This window comes from Castanea sativa, chromosome 9 (assembly GCF_040712315.1).
Source record: "Castanea sativa cultivar Marrone di Chiusa Pesio chromosome 9, ASM4071231v1".
NCBI lineage: Eukaryota > Viridiplantae > Streptophyta > Magnoliopsida > Fagales > Fagaceae > Castanea > Castanea sativa.
The window spans coordinates 21,087,542-21,102,247 of NC_134021.1; the positions used below are offsets into that span (position 1 = coordinate 21,087,542).

Below are 14,706 nucleotides of genomic sequence, written 5' to 3' on the forward strand. Positions count from 1 at the left end.
TAAAGGTCCTGGAGGCAGAGAACTCGAAGTTGAAGAGGGATTTGATAGTTTTGATGGAGGACGTCAACCACGCCAAGGAGGAGGTCAAGAGATTAAGAGGTGAGCTTAAGGTTGAGCAGCAGTTGGTTTTGGAGAAGGACGAGTAGCTTGCAGCGGCTAAGGAGAAAATCAAAGTCGTTACTTCTAGGGTTGTTGAGGGTTTCCAGCAGACCGAGGAGTACAACTCCGTGCTTTTCAGCTGTTATTTCAAAGGGTTTAAGCTTTTGAGGAGATATTGTATCAAACACCCTTCCAGAGTGAATTTTGAGACGCTGGACATGGAGGAAGTGGACAAGGAGATTGCTGCTGACGAGGCTGCTCAATCAATGGCCACTGGGACTGACGCTACCAGAGAAGCTTCTGCCATTGACGCCCCAGTCGTTGAAGCCCATGCCATTGATGCCCCCACTGGTGACGATGCTGCGACGGACGTTTGAACCTGATACTTGGGAAAAATTGCTTTTTCCTTTTCTTCCTTTTTTTTTTTTGGGTGCCCGCTATGTTTTGGGTTCACATTCCAGAACAATTTTAATTGGCTTTTAAGAAGAATATTTTTTGGCCCGGTTTTCATGGGCTTTTAGATGTAAAACAAAGGTAATTGCATACGTGGTACTTGTCCGTATTTTTGGTATGGGCTTTACTTTTTCCTCGTGATCGTTTCCTTACGATCTTCGGAAATCGTCAACTTCTTTGACTCGTCAGTAACTTGTATCTGTCAAGCCTGAATCTTGCCACTTCATTTTGTTTAGATAATCTTTTTGGTTCAGCCAGTAACGTACATCCATCTAGGCAGAATCTTATTACTTTAGCACTCTCTTTTTTTCGCCTTCGTCGGTAATGTACATCCGTCTACGTGGAATCTTATTACCTAGGCATTTTTTTTTTGCCTTCGTCGGTAATGTACATCCGTCTACGCAGAATCTTATTACCTAGGCTTCCGCCTAGTCCCGAGCAAAAGTCTTTGAAGCCCTGGCTGTCCAATTGTCGCCCGTTATCTGATATAATCGTCCTTGGAATCCCGAACTTGCAAATTATATTTTTCCACACGAAGCTACGGATCCTTGCCTCTGTGATAGCTCCTATTGCTTCTGCTTCGACCCACTTTGTGAAGTAGTCAATAGCGACAAGTAGGAATTTTACTTGTCTTTTTCCTAAGGGCAATGGGCCAACAATATCGATTCCCCATTGCCCGAATGGCCACGGGGAAGCTATCGTCGTCAGTTTCTCTGCCAGTAGTCACTGGACATTCCCGAACCTCTAACACTTATCACATCTCTTGACGAGCTCCACTGCATCTACTTGTATGGTTGGCCAGAAATAACCTGTTCGAATGACTTTGCTTACCAGAGATCTAGAGCCAGCGTGGTCTCCACAAACTCCTTCGTGGACTTCTTGAAGGATGTACTTGGCTTCTTCTTCATTGACACACTTCAAGTAAGGTATGGAGAAACCCCTCTTGTATAAAGTGTCATTCAAGATCGTAAATCTAGCTGCCCTCTTTTTGATCCTCTTGGCCTCCATGGAGTCATGAGGGAGGTGCCCATCTTGGATAAAAGACACGATCGATGTCATCTAGCTGTTTACGCTTTGAATGGAAAATGTTGGAGCTTCTTCGATGTTGTCTAATTCCACGCTCGTCGTTCCTTCTTCTGACGAGGCCATCTTCGCGACCTTATCTGCCGCCATGTTTTGCTCTCTTGGGATCCAACTGAACTCCAATTTGTCAAATTCTCGGGCTAGGTATTTCGTCAGCTTAAGGTACTTCTGCATTCTTTCCTCCTTTGCCTCATACTCTTCCCTGATCTGCCCTAAACCAATTTCTAGTCGCTCTGGATGAGCAGGTTCTTAGCCCCAAGTGCTTTCCCTAGTCTCAATCCCGTCAGTATTCCTTCGTACTCGGCCTCGTTGTTGGTTGCCGGGAACTTTAGTTGAACTCCATATCTGAGTTTTTCTCCGTCGGGGGTGTTTATGATGACCCCTACTCCCCCCTCCTTTTAGCTGACGAACCATCAGTCTGGATCGTCCACAGTTCACTCTCATTGTTAGGGTTGTCATCTTCTGGAAGGGTGAATTCACCAATGAAGTCCACCAAAGCTTGCGCCTTGATGGCTGTTCTGGGGTGGTACTCGATGTCGAACTGGCTGAGCTCGACTGCCCACTGCACCATTCTCCCTGCCGCCTCAGGTTTGTTCATGGACTTCCTGATGGGTTAGTCTGTCATTACCATGATTGGGTTCGCCTCGAAATACAGGCGCAGCTTGCGCGAGGCCACTATTAAGGCGAACATGATCTTTTCAATCCTAGGGTATCGCACTTCTGCTCCTTGGAAAGCTTGGCTAACGTAATAGACCAGCAATTGCTTCCCGTCCTCTTCTCGAATCAAGGCTGCACTTACGGCCGAGGGTGATGCCGCCAGGTACAAATACAAATTTTCTCCCTCCTTAGCTGGACTTAAGAGGGGTGGGTTGCTCAGGTAACGTTTAAGTTCTTGAAATGCCGCCTCACATTCTTCAATCCATGCAAAAGCTTGCTTCAATGTCTTGAAGAAGGGCAGGCATGTATCCGTAGCTCTAGAGACGAATCTGTTGAGGGCTGCGATCCTTCCCGTCAGTTTTTGGACTTCCTTGACAGTTTTGGGTGATGCCATGCCTAGGATGGCTTGAACTTTCTCCGAGTTGGCCTCTATACCTCTCTGGGACACCATGAATCCCAAGAACTGCCCTGAAGCTACGCCGAAGACACACTTGCCAGGATTCAGTTTCATTCTGTATTCCCTGAGGGTAGTAATTGTTTCCTTCAAGTCCTCCACGTGCGTCAGTTCCTCCTTACTCTTGACGAGCATATCGTCCACGTAAACCTTCATGTTTCTGCCAATCAGCTTACTGAACATCTTGTTTACTAACCTTTGGTATGTTGCTCCTGCATTCTTCAGTCCGAATGGCATCACCCGATAACAATAGAGCCCTTGACTTGTGATGAAAGCAGTCTTTTCTTGGTCTTCCTCAACCATCCTTATCTGGTTGTATCCTGAAAATGCATCCATGAACGTTAATAGCTTATGCCCAGCCGTAGAATCCACCAGCTGGTCTATCCTCGGTAGAGGGAAACTATCCTTCAGGCAAGCCTTGTTCAGGTCCGTGAAATCCACACACATTCTCCATTTCTCATTTGATTTCTTTACCAGTACGACATTGGCCAGCCACTCAGGATAGTAAACCTCCCGAATGAAACCAGCTTGCAATAGCTTGTTGACTTCGTCAGTGATCGCTTGGTTTCGTTCAGGGGCAAAAACTCGTCATCTTTGTTGGATGGGCCTTTTTTCTGGGTCTACATTCAACTTATGCTGGACGACTTCAGGGGATATACCGGGCATATCCTCGTGACTCCATGCGAAAACATCCATATTTTCCCTAGCTGAATGAGTTTTATCTTCATCTTGGGGCTTAAGGTCATTCTTATCCTCCTCATCTTAGTTGTTTCGCCTTCAATCAGTTCCACTGCTTCTAGAGTTTCTACTTTGTCTTCTTTTTCCTCCTCAATTGTCCACGTGTGGTTTTCCTTTGCAGCCAGAATAGCCTGGTAGCATTCCCTGGCTAAGACCTGATCTCCTTTCACTTCACCGACACCATCTTCGGTGGGGAATTTCACCTTTAAGTAGTAGGTGGACGTAGCTGCCTTCCACCGATTAAGTGTAGGCCTTCCAATAATTACATTATAGGAGGAAGGGCAATCCACTACCAGGAAGTCCAACTGACGGGTCAACTGCTTCGGGTAGGTCCCCACCATGACCTTCAATGTCGCTATGCCTTTAGGGTATACCCTGTCTCCACTGAGGCTAACAAGGGGGGATTCAAACGGGCGCAGTCTCCCAGGATCTAGCTTCAGCTGCTGGAAGGCTGGTAAATACATGATGTCCGCAGAGCTACCGTTGTCTACCAGGATCCTCAATTGTGAGCGTTATAACCAAGGGGTCATTATATGGCTGCTTCACTCCCCTAGCATCCTCCTCGTTGAAAGACATGTCTTGGTTCGTCCATCTCTGTTTGAAAAGGGGTATCACATGGACGCTATTCACCTGCCTCTGGCAGGCTTTCTCAAGGGATTTGAATGATCCCCCCATGGACGGGCCCCCTACGATCGTGCTTATCTCCCTGATCACGTCCTGGGGTGGTTGGGATGGATGATTCTCATTTTTGGATGAGGATCCGCGCTGGCTCCTATTGCTGTCCCCGAACCTGCTGGACTCTCCCTTCTTCACATACTTCTGCAATTTCCCTTTCTGTATCAGTTCTTCTATTTGTCCTTTCATGTCTCGAAAATCCTCCGTGTAGTGGCCATGATCCTTCTGGAACCGGCAGTATTTATTCTTGTCACGCACATTAGGAGACGAATGTAAAGGTCTCGGCGACTGGAGGTAGTGCTCGTCCTTAATCTGCGTCAAGATTTTGTCAACAGGCATAATTAGAAGGGTGAATTTTACCATTTGCGGAGCTTTTTCTTCCTTCCGTTTGTCTCCTTCACTTCCTCAACAACCTGTGCGCTCCCTCTTTTGCCCCCTGCGTTCATCCTCCTTCTTTCCCTCTTTTCTTGGCCTTCCTTCGTCCACTATGGCTACCAGTGCGTCCTCGGCATTCGTGTACTTTTGAGCCTTCAGGAGCATTTCTGCCATTGTCCGAGGCGGATTCTTTGCCAGCGAGACTACAAACTCTCTAGACTTAAGCCCCACTTTAAATGTCGTCAGCTGTACTTTGTCGTCTGCATCGTCCACTTCTAGGGTTTCTCGAGTGAAGCGCTTCACATATGACCGCAAGGTCTCCCTCTCCCCTTGCTTAATAGTGAGTAGGTGATCCGCTGGTCTCTTGGGACGTTGCCCTCCAACGAAATGGCGCAAAAAGGTGTTACTCAACTGTTCGAAGCTGTCAATGGATGTGGTGGGCAATCTCGTGAACCACTTTCTTGCAACTCCCTTAAGCGTGGTAGGGAAGGAATGACACATTATTTCATTAGAGGGCTATTGAAAGCCCAGTGTCGTTTTGAAGGTATTAAGGTGATCTTAGGGATCCTTAAGCCCATTGAAAGGTTTAAGCTGAGGCAACCGAAACTTCGCTGGCACTGGTCGCTCCAAGACTGCCATGGTAAAAGGGGAATCCGTTGCCTTGACCATTCTATCTAGACTCCGATCCGTCTTCTCCTTGATGGCATTTCTCAACTCGTCCATCTCCTTTCTCATTTCCTAGAGGAGATCAGAATGTTGTTCCTCTGGAGTAGTGGTCCTTCGTCGGTCACTTCTCCCGTGGCTGTCTCCTTCATCCTCCTGGACAGCTCTGGATCGGTTCTCCTCCTGCTGAAGCCTTTGTCTCATCTCCTGATTCTGTTTGGTGAGTTCTTCAACGGTGGCCGCAAGAGCTTAGACTTGCTGAGCTAAGGCCGTCGAATCCTGGTTGGATTCCATCTGGATATCGAAGTTGGTAGGAACTACGTTTTCAAACCGTAGTACGAGAATGTCGTCCCCACAGACGGCGCCAAATTGATGAAGGAAAAGTTCGTCAGTCGTTATGAGTTCGTCTAGATAGGGCCGGTCACACTTCTACGTTATGACGGAAACAAGAGCTCATTCAAATGGTCACCGGTGTGGTGCCTGCCACAACGTATTCGATGCCAAAGTCAGTGCGAAAGAAGGTTTATAACAATAAAACAAAATAACTCAGTATATCTTCTGACTATGTGTGTACCTCGTATTGGCGTTGTGAGGGCTTTATATATCCCTCTGGATTCTAGCCGTTGTGGATGGAACTGTGGTGTTAATGTCTTTCTTGATAACGTCTCCAACGAAGTAATGGGATTCAATACGTTTCCAATGGCTTGTCCAGCTTGTTTCGTAACTGTCCAGGACATTATTGGCAGCATTGAATGGTCTTAACATTCTCGTCAGTGATGCGGATACTCGGTCAGGTTCGTCTGTGGAGGCGATCTCGTCTGTGTTTGACTTCGTCAGTCCCATCAAGGGACAAGGATAATCAATAATTGGTTTGAGAAACAGTGAGATCTGTTTTCCTCAAAAAGAGTTACGAACATATGAAAATTTAACAAAATTTAGTGTCCAAAAACATATCAAAATTTGCTTTATGCTCAACCATGATGTTGTGAATCAATGTTGCTAGGGGAGGTGGGATTCAAACACAAACATGAGACAATATAAACTAGTATAAAGCATGCCAATACTATTGGGTTATCATCTAAACCTCAAGAGGTAAAGCAAAATTTTTTTGTCCAATTAACATGAAATTCAATCAAATAAACTATACGAAACTTATCCTAGCAATAAAATTACACATTACTCAAGAGTAGAATAATGTTATAATATTCTCTCATCTCAAATGATTAATGAGTCTCACCATAAATTTTTATTAGTGTGACTCATTATTATATGAGAAGAGAGGGTATAACATTATTGTATTCTCAAAATATTCTTTACTCAACCTAACAAACCCCTTAGTCATTAAATTTATCGTGCTTAGGCTTTAGTCCACACCATACATAGCAAGTTTGCCTGTTTTAATTTTTCACCCTTGTTTTTTTTATTTATTTAATGTATTTGATAAGATTTTTCTCCTGCGTAAGAGTTTTAAGTAAAGAATTTGAGAGCACCTGTACTAGCCCAGCAGGCTGTTGACTTTGCTAGTATTAAAGCATCCACATCAGTGGGTGGAAACTCTTCTAAAATACAAAAACTCTCTCATTTTACACATTTTGGGCAAAAAAACACCCACATCAGTGGGTGTAAACTAGTGTAAAGTTGTGCAAATATTTTCATGAGCTACAGTAACCGTGTATATATACACGGTTACTGTAGCTGTTCTATACATTATTATAATAATTTCTAATTTCGCTCCTTTTTTCTCTCTCCTCTCCAACTGCAAAACGATCTCCCTCATGATCTGCTTCTCCCTCTGATACACACACTCCCACAGACAAAATCAAAAATCAACCACAAAATCAACAACAAAATCAACTAGAGACACCACAAAACCAAACACACCCACAGACGGACACACCAACGGAGACAGAGAGAGTGGATTGGCGTTGTGGCGGATCGGCGTTCTTCTCGTTGTGCTTGGATCGGAGTTTCAGATCGGAGTGCTTGGATCGGAGTGTTTGGATCGGCGTGCTTGGATTGGCGTTCTTGGATCGGTGTGCTTCTCGCTGTGCTTGGATCACCGTGCTTGGATCGGCGTGCTTCTCGCCGTGCTCCTACTTGGATCAAAATTTCAGAGGAGGGTTTGGATAGAGATGAGTTTCAGAAAGGAGTGAAAATGAAGACTAGAATATTCTGAGTGGAGTGAGTGGGATAGGGGAAAGTGAGGAAGATATTAAGTGGGGTAGGTGGGAAATAATAAAAAAATGAGAAAAAATATTATTTTAATAAAAAAGTGTGTATAATAGATAAACTGATGTGAGTGTTTTGTAAAAGTGATGGTGTAAAATAGAAAAAGAAGGGTTTTAGTGTAAAATAGATAGAAAATTTTAAATGAGCTGGTGTGGATGCTCTAAATAGTTTAGTACTTTAGTCCATTGCTCTTGAGTCTAGAGCCTTCCGAAAGAGCTACGGGCTGAAATGAATCCTTCAGCACAACCCTTACTGAGATCATCAATGAGCTATGGGCTGAAATGAATCCTGAATGTTCGAAGCATTTTCCATTATTCAACCACGATCTATAACGGCATTAAGAAATCTGAAATAAATAACCACGATCAATTGGGTTTTTTGCTCTTTAAATAATAACCTACATTAAATAATAAGAACAAAGTTTCTCTCCAAACTAGTTTGGAGAGAAACCCTTCAAACTTATCATATATCTTTTTTTTAAGTGTGAATTTTGAAAATCTAACCGTTGAATTTCATGTTCCTTATGTTCTTAACATGCATATCAAATTTCATTCAAATCGGATTTTATTTACTATTTGATCAATGAGCTTATTTTTTATACACAATTTTAGATTACAAAAACTTGAAATTTTAACATATGTTTGATGACATAGCAATTGATTTTTGATTTTTTTGAAATTTTGCAAGCATGAATAATATAATAAGAACATGCAATCCAACGGTTAGATTTTCAAATTTCACACTCAATATAAAAATATTTGATAAGTTTGAAGGGTTTCTCTCCAAACTAGTTTGGAGGGAAACTTTTTCCAAATAATAATATGGATTTACTTGCTTCTCAAAAAAAAAAAAAAAAAAAAAACCTGCATTTGACCGATTCGTTAATTGTGCAGCTTCTTCCCCAAGTCTTTTTTTTTTGACGAGTCCCCAAGTCTATTACTTTGACGAGTCTTCAACCACCCCGATGAAAGAAAAAAAAAAAAAAAAAGTCTTCAACCACCACCTTGTCCCACATTTTTAGAACTTATCGACCAAGAAACAAAAAATAATACAAACAGCCAAAGGCTTAGCCACTTCATAACCATTGTGCCTAGAGTAGAATAATGTTGTAATATTTTGTCCAATTAACACGAAATTCAATAAAATAAACTATAAGAAACTTATCCTAGTAAGAAAATTACACATTACTCTAGAGTACAATAATATTATAATATTTTCTAGTCTTACACAATTAGTGAGTCTCACCATAAATTTTTATTAGTGTGACTCATTATTATATGAGAAGAGAGGGTTTAACATTATTGTATTATCAAATTATTGTTTACTCAGCCTAACAAACCCCTTAGTCATTAAATTTATCGTGCATAGGCTTTAGTCCACACAATACATAGCAAGTTTGCCTGTTTTAATTTTTCCCCCTTGTTTTTTTATTTTTATTTTTATTTTTATGTATTTGATAAGATTTTTCTCCTGCTTAAGATTTTTAAGTAAAGAATTTGAGACGACCTGTACTAGCCCAGCAGGCTGTTGACTTTGCTAGTATTATAGTTTAGTACTTTAGTCTGTTGCTCGAGTCTAGAGCCTTCTGAAAGACATTAGGTCTGTTTGGATAGAACTTATTTTGTTGAAATTGAAAACTGAAAACTGAAAATACTGTAGCAAAATAATTTTTAAATGTGTAAATAGTGCCGTGGGACCCATTTTTAATGAAAAAATTGCTGAAAAGTGAAATTTGTGGGACCCATGAACAGTGCATTCATGCACTGTTCACTGCTGAAAAGTCAAAACATGCGGCTGGGTAAAAAAAAAAAAAAAAAAAAGGAAAAAACATGGATGTGGATGCGCAAATGCGCAATCCAAACGCCCTCTGTATATTAATATTCTGGCTGAGGTCATCCTTCAGCTCAGCCCTTGCTGAGATCATCAATGAGCTATGGGCTCAAATGAATCCTGAATGTTCCTAGGATTTTCCATTATTTAACCACGATATATAACAGCATAAAGAAATCTGAATTAAATAAATAAGGAGAGATAGACGAATATCAATTGGGTTTTTTGCTCTTTAAATAATAACCTGCATTTGAACGACCCGTTAATTGTGCGGCTTCTTCCCCAAGTCTATCACTGTAAGTCTTCAACCACCACCTTGTCCCACATTCTAGAACTTATTGATCAAGAAACAAAAAAAAAAAAAATACAAACAGCCAAGGGCTTAACCACTACGTAACCATTTTGCCTAGGCTCTATAAAAAGGGCATCAGACCCAGAAGGTAGAGCCAAGCCTTTGAATCTCATTACAGACTCTGTAAAGTGCAGGAACAAAGAGTGTCATTATGGCCGAAGAAGTATTGGTGTTTGGTGCGTGGGGAAGCCCTTTTAGTCGCAGAGTAGAGATGGCTCTGAAACTGAAAGGAATTGAGTACAAATACATTGAAGAAGATCTGACCAACAAGAGCCCTTCCCTCCTCAAATACAACCCAGTTCACAAAAAGATTCCCGTGCTCGTACACAATGGAAAGCCTGTGGCTGAGTCACTCGTTATTCTAGAATACATTGATGAAACCTGGAAAGACCACCCCATCTTGCCCAAAGATCCTTATGAGAGAGCCAATGCCCGATTCTGGGCCAAGTTCATAGACGAGAAGGTAAAATATCATTTACTTTTAAACTTCTTCAAATTGTAAATTTATGATGTAATAAACAAACTCAGCGCGGTTCTAGTCGTTTTTGTTTTTGTTTTTAAAGTTTTGAGGCGTCATTGTTTTTATATATCCGGTAAAAATACCATTTTGGTTTGCACATTTTGTGGTCTTTGACAATTTCAACATTACATTTTGGTCCGTATTATTTTAATTTGGATTAAATTTATGTATTTTTTTTTAAATTTTTTTAGTAGATATTAGGAAAGAGGGAATATCAAATAACTAGGCACCACATAGTATGTTATTATGAACCTAATTACCTGCTGAGTAACGTATAATTCTGTAGGCATGACTTTTCAGGTTTTTTTTATTTTATTTTTATTTTTATTTTTTAAGGGGGGTGGGGGGGGGGTTAGTTCTTGAAAATCATAGTGACCTTCACTGATGAAGCACGGGTTCGTCAGTTGTAGTGAGGTCGTCCAGACGGGACCAGACTAATGAATCACGAGTTCGTCAGTCGTAGTGAGGTCGTCCAGACGGGACTAGAGGTCTGCTTGTGTCGCGACGGAAGAAGAAATTCTCCAGAATGGTCACCGGTGTGGTGCCTGCCACAACGTCTCCGATGCCAAAGTTAGTACAAGGGAGTTTATAATAATAGACTATAAAAATGATTAGGGATATCTTGTAACTGTGTTCATACCTTCTGTTGGCAATGCGTGGGCTTTATATATGTTGTTCCAGATTCTAGCCGTTGTGGCAGTTATTGTGGCTTTAATGCCTCTTTCAGTAACGCTTCTTGCTGAGTAATGGGGTTTTAATATGCCTTCAACGGTTCGTCCAGCTGGTTCTGTAACCGTCCGGGGTATTATTGGTGGCATTGAATGATCCTGATATCCTCGTCAGTGACGTGTATACTTGTTTAAGCTCGTCTCAGAGAGTGGTCTCGTCAGTCCCATCAGATACCTTTAGTCTCGTCGGTAGTTAATCTCGTCAGTCCCATCAGATGCCCCCGGATTCTGTGGTCGTCATGATGTTCCATGACGACCATAGAAGATGAAAGGTTTTTTTTTTTTTTTTTTTATAATAATATTTTGGCTACGTCAGTAGTATACATCCATCTAGGCAGAATCTTATCACGAGGCTTCGTCAGTAATGTACATCCGTCTAGGCGGAATCTTATTACTTACTTCGTCGGAAATGTACATCCGTCAAGGCGGAATCTTATTACCTACTTCGTCGATAATGTACATCCGTCAAGGCGGAATCTTATTACCTAGCCATTCTCGATGATCTTTTGGCTTCGTCGATAATGTACATCCGTCAAGGCGGAATCTTATTACCTAGCCATTTTTTATGATCTTTTGGCTTCGTCAGTAATGTACATCCGTCAAGGCGGAATCTTATTACTTACTTCGTCGGTAACGTACATCCGTCAAGGCGGAATCTTATTACCTAGCCATTTTCGATGATCTTTTGGCTTCGTCAGTAATGTACATCCGTCAAGGCGGAATCTTATTACCTAGCCATTTTCGATGATCTTTTGGCTTCGTCAGTAACGTACATCCGTCAAGGCGGAATCTTATTACCTAGCCATTTTCGATGATCTTTTGGCTTCGTCAGTAACGTACATCCGTCAAGGCGGAATCTTATTACCTAGCCATTTTCGATGATCTTTTGGCTTCGTCAGTAATGTACATCCGTCAAGGCGGAATCTTATTACCTAGCCATTTTTGATGATCTTTTGTCTTCGTCAGTAAACCGACGATCTGGATGCTCCCTCTTTCGTCCTTTACGTTCGTCCTCCCTCTTTCCCCTTTCTTCTGTTTTCTCCATATCTTTAATGGCGGCTAGCGCATCCTCAGCATTCATGTACTTTTGCGCCTTTAAGAGCATTTCTGCCATCGTCTTAGGTGGATTTTTTGCCAGCGAAACCACAAACTCTCTAGACTTCAGCCCTGCTTTAAAGGTCGTCAGTTGTACTTTGTCATCAGCGTCGTCCACTTCCAGGGTTTCTCGGGTAAAGCGTTTCACGTATGACCGCAAGGTTTCTTTCTCCCGTTGCTTAACAGTGAGTAGGTGGTCCGCTGGTCTCTTAGGACGTTGCCCTCCGACGAAATGGCGCAGAAAGGCGCTACTCAACTGTTCGAAGCTATCAATGGATGAGGTGGGCAACTTTATGAACCACTCTCTTGCAGCTCCCTTAAGTGTGGTAGGGAAGGAACGACACATTATTTCATCAGGGGGCTGTTGGAGGCCTAATGTCGTCTTGAAGGTATTAAGGTGATCTTGGGGGTCCTTAAGCCCGTTAAAATGCTCAAGCTGAGGCAACCGAAACTTCGCCGGCACTGGTCGTTCCAAGACTGCCACGGTGAAAGGAGAATCTGTTGCCCTGACCATTCTATCTAGGCTCTGATCTGTCTTCTCCTTAATAGCATTTCTCAGTTCGTCCATCTCTTTCCTCATCTCTTGAAGAAGATCAGAATTTTGTTCGTCTGGAGTAGTGGTCCTTCGTCGGTCGCTTCTCCCATGGCTGTCTCCTTCATCCTCCTGTACAACTCTAGACCGATTCTCCTTATGCTGAAGCTGTTGTCTCATCTCCTGATTTTGCCTGGTGAGTTCTTCAACGGTGGCCGCAAGAGCTTTGACTTGCTGGGCTAAGGCCACTGAATCTTGGTTGGACTCCATCTGAATATTGAAGTTGGTAGAAACTACGCTTTCGAACCTTTAGTACGAAAATGTCGTTCCCACAGACGGCGCCAAACTGATGAAGCACGGGTTCGTCAGTTGTAGTGAGGTCGTCCAGACGGGACCAGACTAATGAATCACGAGTTCGTCAGTCGTAGTGAGGTCGTCCAGACGGGACTAGAGGTCTGCTTGTGTCGCGACGGAAGAAGAAATTCTCCAGAATGGTCACCGGTGTGGTGCCTGCCACAACGTCTCCGATGCCAAAGTTAGTACAAGGGAGTTTATAATAATAGACTATAAAAATGATTAGGGATATCTTGTAACTGTGTTCCTACCTTCTGTTGGCAATGCGTGGGCTTTATATATGTTGTTCCAGATTCTAGCCGTTGTGGCAGTTATTGTGGCTTTAATGCCTCTTTCAGTAACGCTTCTTGCTGAGTAATGGGGTTTTAATATGCCTTCAACGGTTCGTCCAGCTGGTTCTGTAACCGTCCGGGGTATTATTGGTGGCATTGAATGATCCTGATATCCTCGTCAGTGACGTGTATACTTGTTTAGGCTCGTCTCAGAGAGTGGTCTCGTCAGTCCCATCAGATACCTTTAGTCTCGTCGGTAGTTAATCTCGTCAGTCCCATCATTCACAATTATAAATGGCAACATCATTCTAATACTCCTCTCACGTGTGGGCCAAGAGGTGGGTTTTTTATTTTTATTTTTTTAAATAGAAGGTAGGGTATAAACAAAGTTCAAGCTCATGATTATCTTCATTGATATTTGATACCATGATATATTACAAATTATTTCAAAAATTTTAGATGTTAGGAAATGATTAATTTAATTATTTAACCATTATTCTAATAACATATCCAAAAAGATCTAATGATAAGCCATTTATAACGAATTATCTATTTGTGTTTTTTGCATACTCACTCGTTAGAGATACAATTTATCAACCTAGAGAAATACACTGCAAGTCATACTAGATTTTGAATTTTCTCTATTTCTTTTTTTAGTGCTTGTCTGCAATATTTAAAGCTTGCTGGGGAGCTTGCTGGGGTGAAGAGAAAGAGCATGAGAAGGCAGAGATAGAGCATGAGAAGGCTGTGAAAGAAGTATCTGAACTTCTACAATTTCTAGAAAATGAGCTCAAGGAAAAGAGGTATTTTGGTGGAGAGACTGTTGGACTGCTAGACATTGCTGCTAACACCATAGGCTACTGGCTTGGAGTTTTTGAAGAAGCTTCGGGGGTAGAGTTGTTGACAAGGGAGAAATTTTCCAAACTTTGCAATTGGGCTAATGAGTTTGTGTGCGTCACTGCCATTAAGGAAAATCTACCTCCTAGAGACAAACTCATTGCCTATTTTCGAAATCGCTTTGGGGCTGGTAATGCTTCCAAATAGGTGAACTTACATACGCCACTCACAGTTGGTGCATGTTATTGCATAATAAAATTGACCGCTTTGTCATCAATCGGGTTCATACGTAATTTGTAATTTCTTATAATTCGTGTTTGTAATAGGTTTATGTTTTTGTTTGAGCCATTGAGCCCTGTACTTGCTTACCTTGTTGTAGTTTTTCTATAAAGTGTTCTCCACTCTTGGTTATTTTATCAAATAAAATTTTTGTAAACTAACGTTCTTCACATGCGTCTAGAAAATATCAAAATGACAAGAAGTGACAACTGTAATAAGAGTGTAATAAGAGTGTGAACAAAGGATAAATCAGCAACGGAGACAAACATTTTCTCATAGTCAATATCTAATTGCAAAGTTAAACATTTGGCTTTGGCTACAAGGGAAGCCTTGTAGCCCTAAAAGAATTTATCTCTACAAGTTTTGGTCTTGTATACACCTAATAAGTAATAACTCCCTTGAGGTAGATCACCAAGTCCTATGTCTAAGTTTTAGCATGTGTATCCAATTATTCTTTCATTCCTTGTTACCACAAAGGGTT

General features: G+C 41.9%; 2 protein-coding genes across 2 annotated transcripts; one reads left to right on the forward strand and one right to left on the reverse strand.

Annotated features, from left to right (window-relative positions):
- Positions 1 to 3,961: 3,961 nt before the first annotated feature.
- Positions 3,962 to 4,522, reverse strand: LOC142608895 (uncharacterized). The gene has a single exon (XM_075780554.1). It carries the CDS (start codon positions 4,520 to 4,522, stop codon positions 3,962 to 3,964), a length of 561 nt encoding a protein of 186 aa, XP_075636669.1.
- A 5,113-nt stretch (positions 4,523 to 9,635) lies between these two features.
- Positions 9,636 to 14,382, forward strand: LOC142609534 (glutathione S-transferase U8-like). The gene is made up of 2 exons (XM_075781135.1): positions 9,636 to 10,071; positions 13,767 to 14,382. Exons 1-2 carry the CDS (start codon positions 9,760 to 9,762, stop codon positions 14,151 to 14,153), a joined length of 699 nt encoding a protein of 232 aa, XP_075637250.1. The 5' UTR covers positions 9,636 to 9,759; the 3' UTR covers positions 14,154 to 14,382.
- Positions 14,383 to 14,706: the final 324 nt, after the last annotated feature.

Coding starts and splice junctions, on each gene's coding strand:
- LOC142609534 (XM_075781135.1), top strand. CDS start 9,760: ATGGCCGAAGAAGTATTGGTGTTTGGTGCGTGGGGAAGCCCTTTTAGT. Junction 10,072..13,766: donor CCAAGTTCATAGACGAGAAG/GTAAAATATCAT, acceptor TTCTTTTTTTAG/TGCTTGTCTGCAATATTTAA.
- LOC142608895 (XM_075780554.1), bottom strand. CDS start 4,522: ATGGTAAAATTCACCCTTCTAATTATGCCTGTTGACAAAATCTTGACG.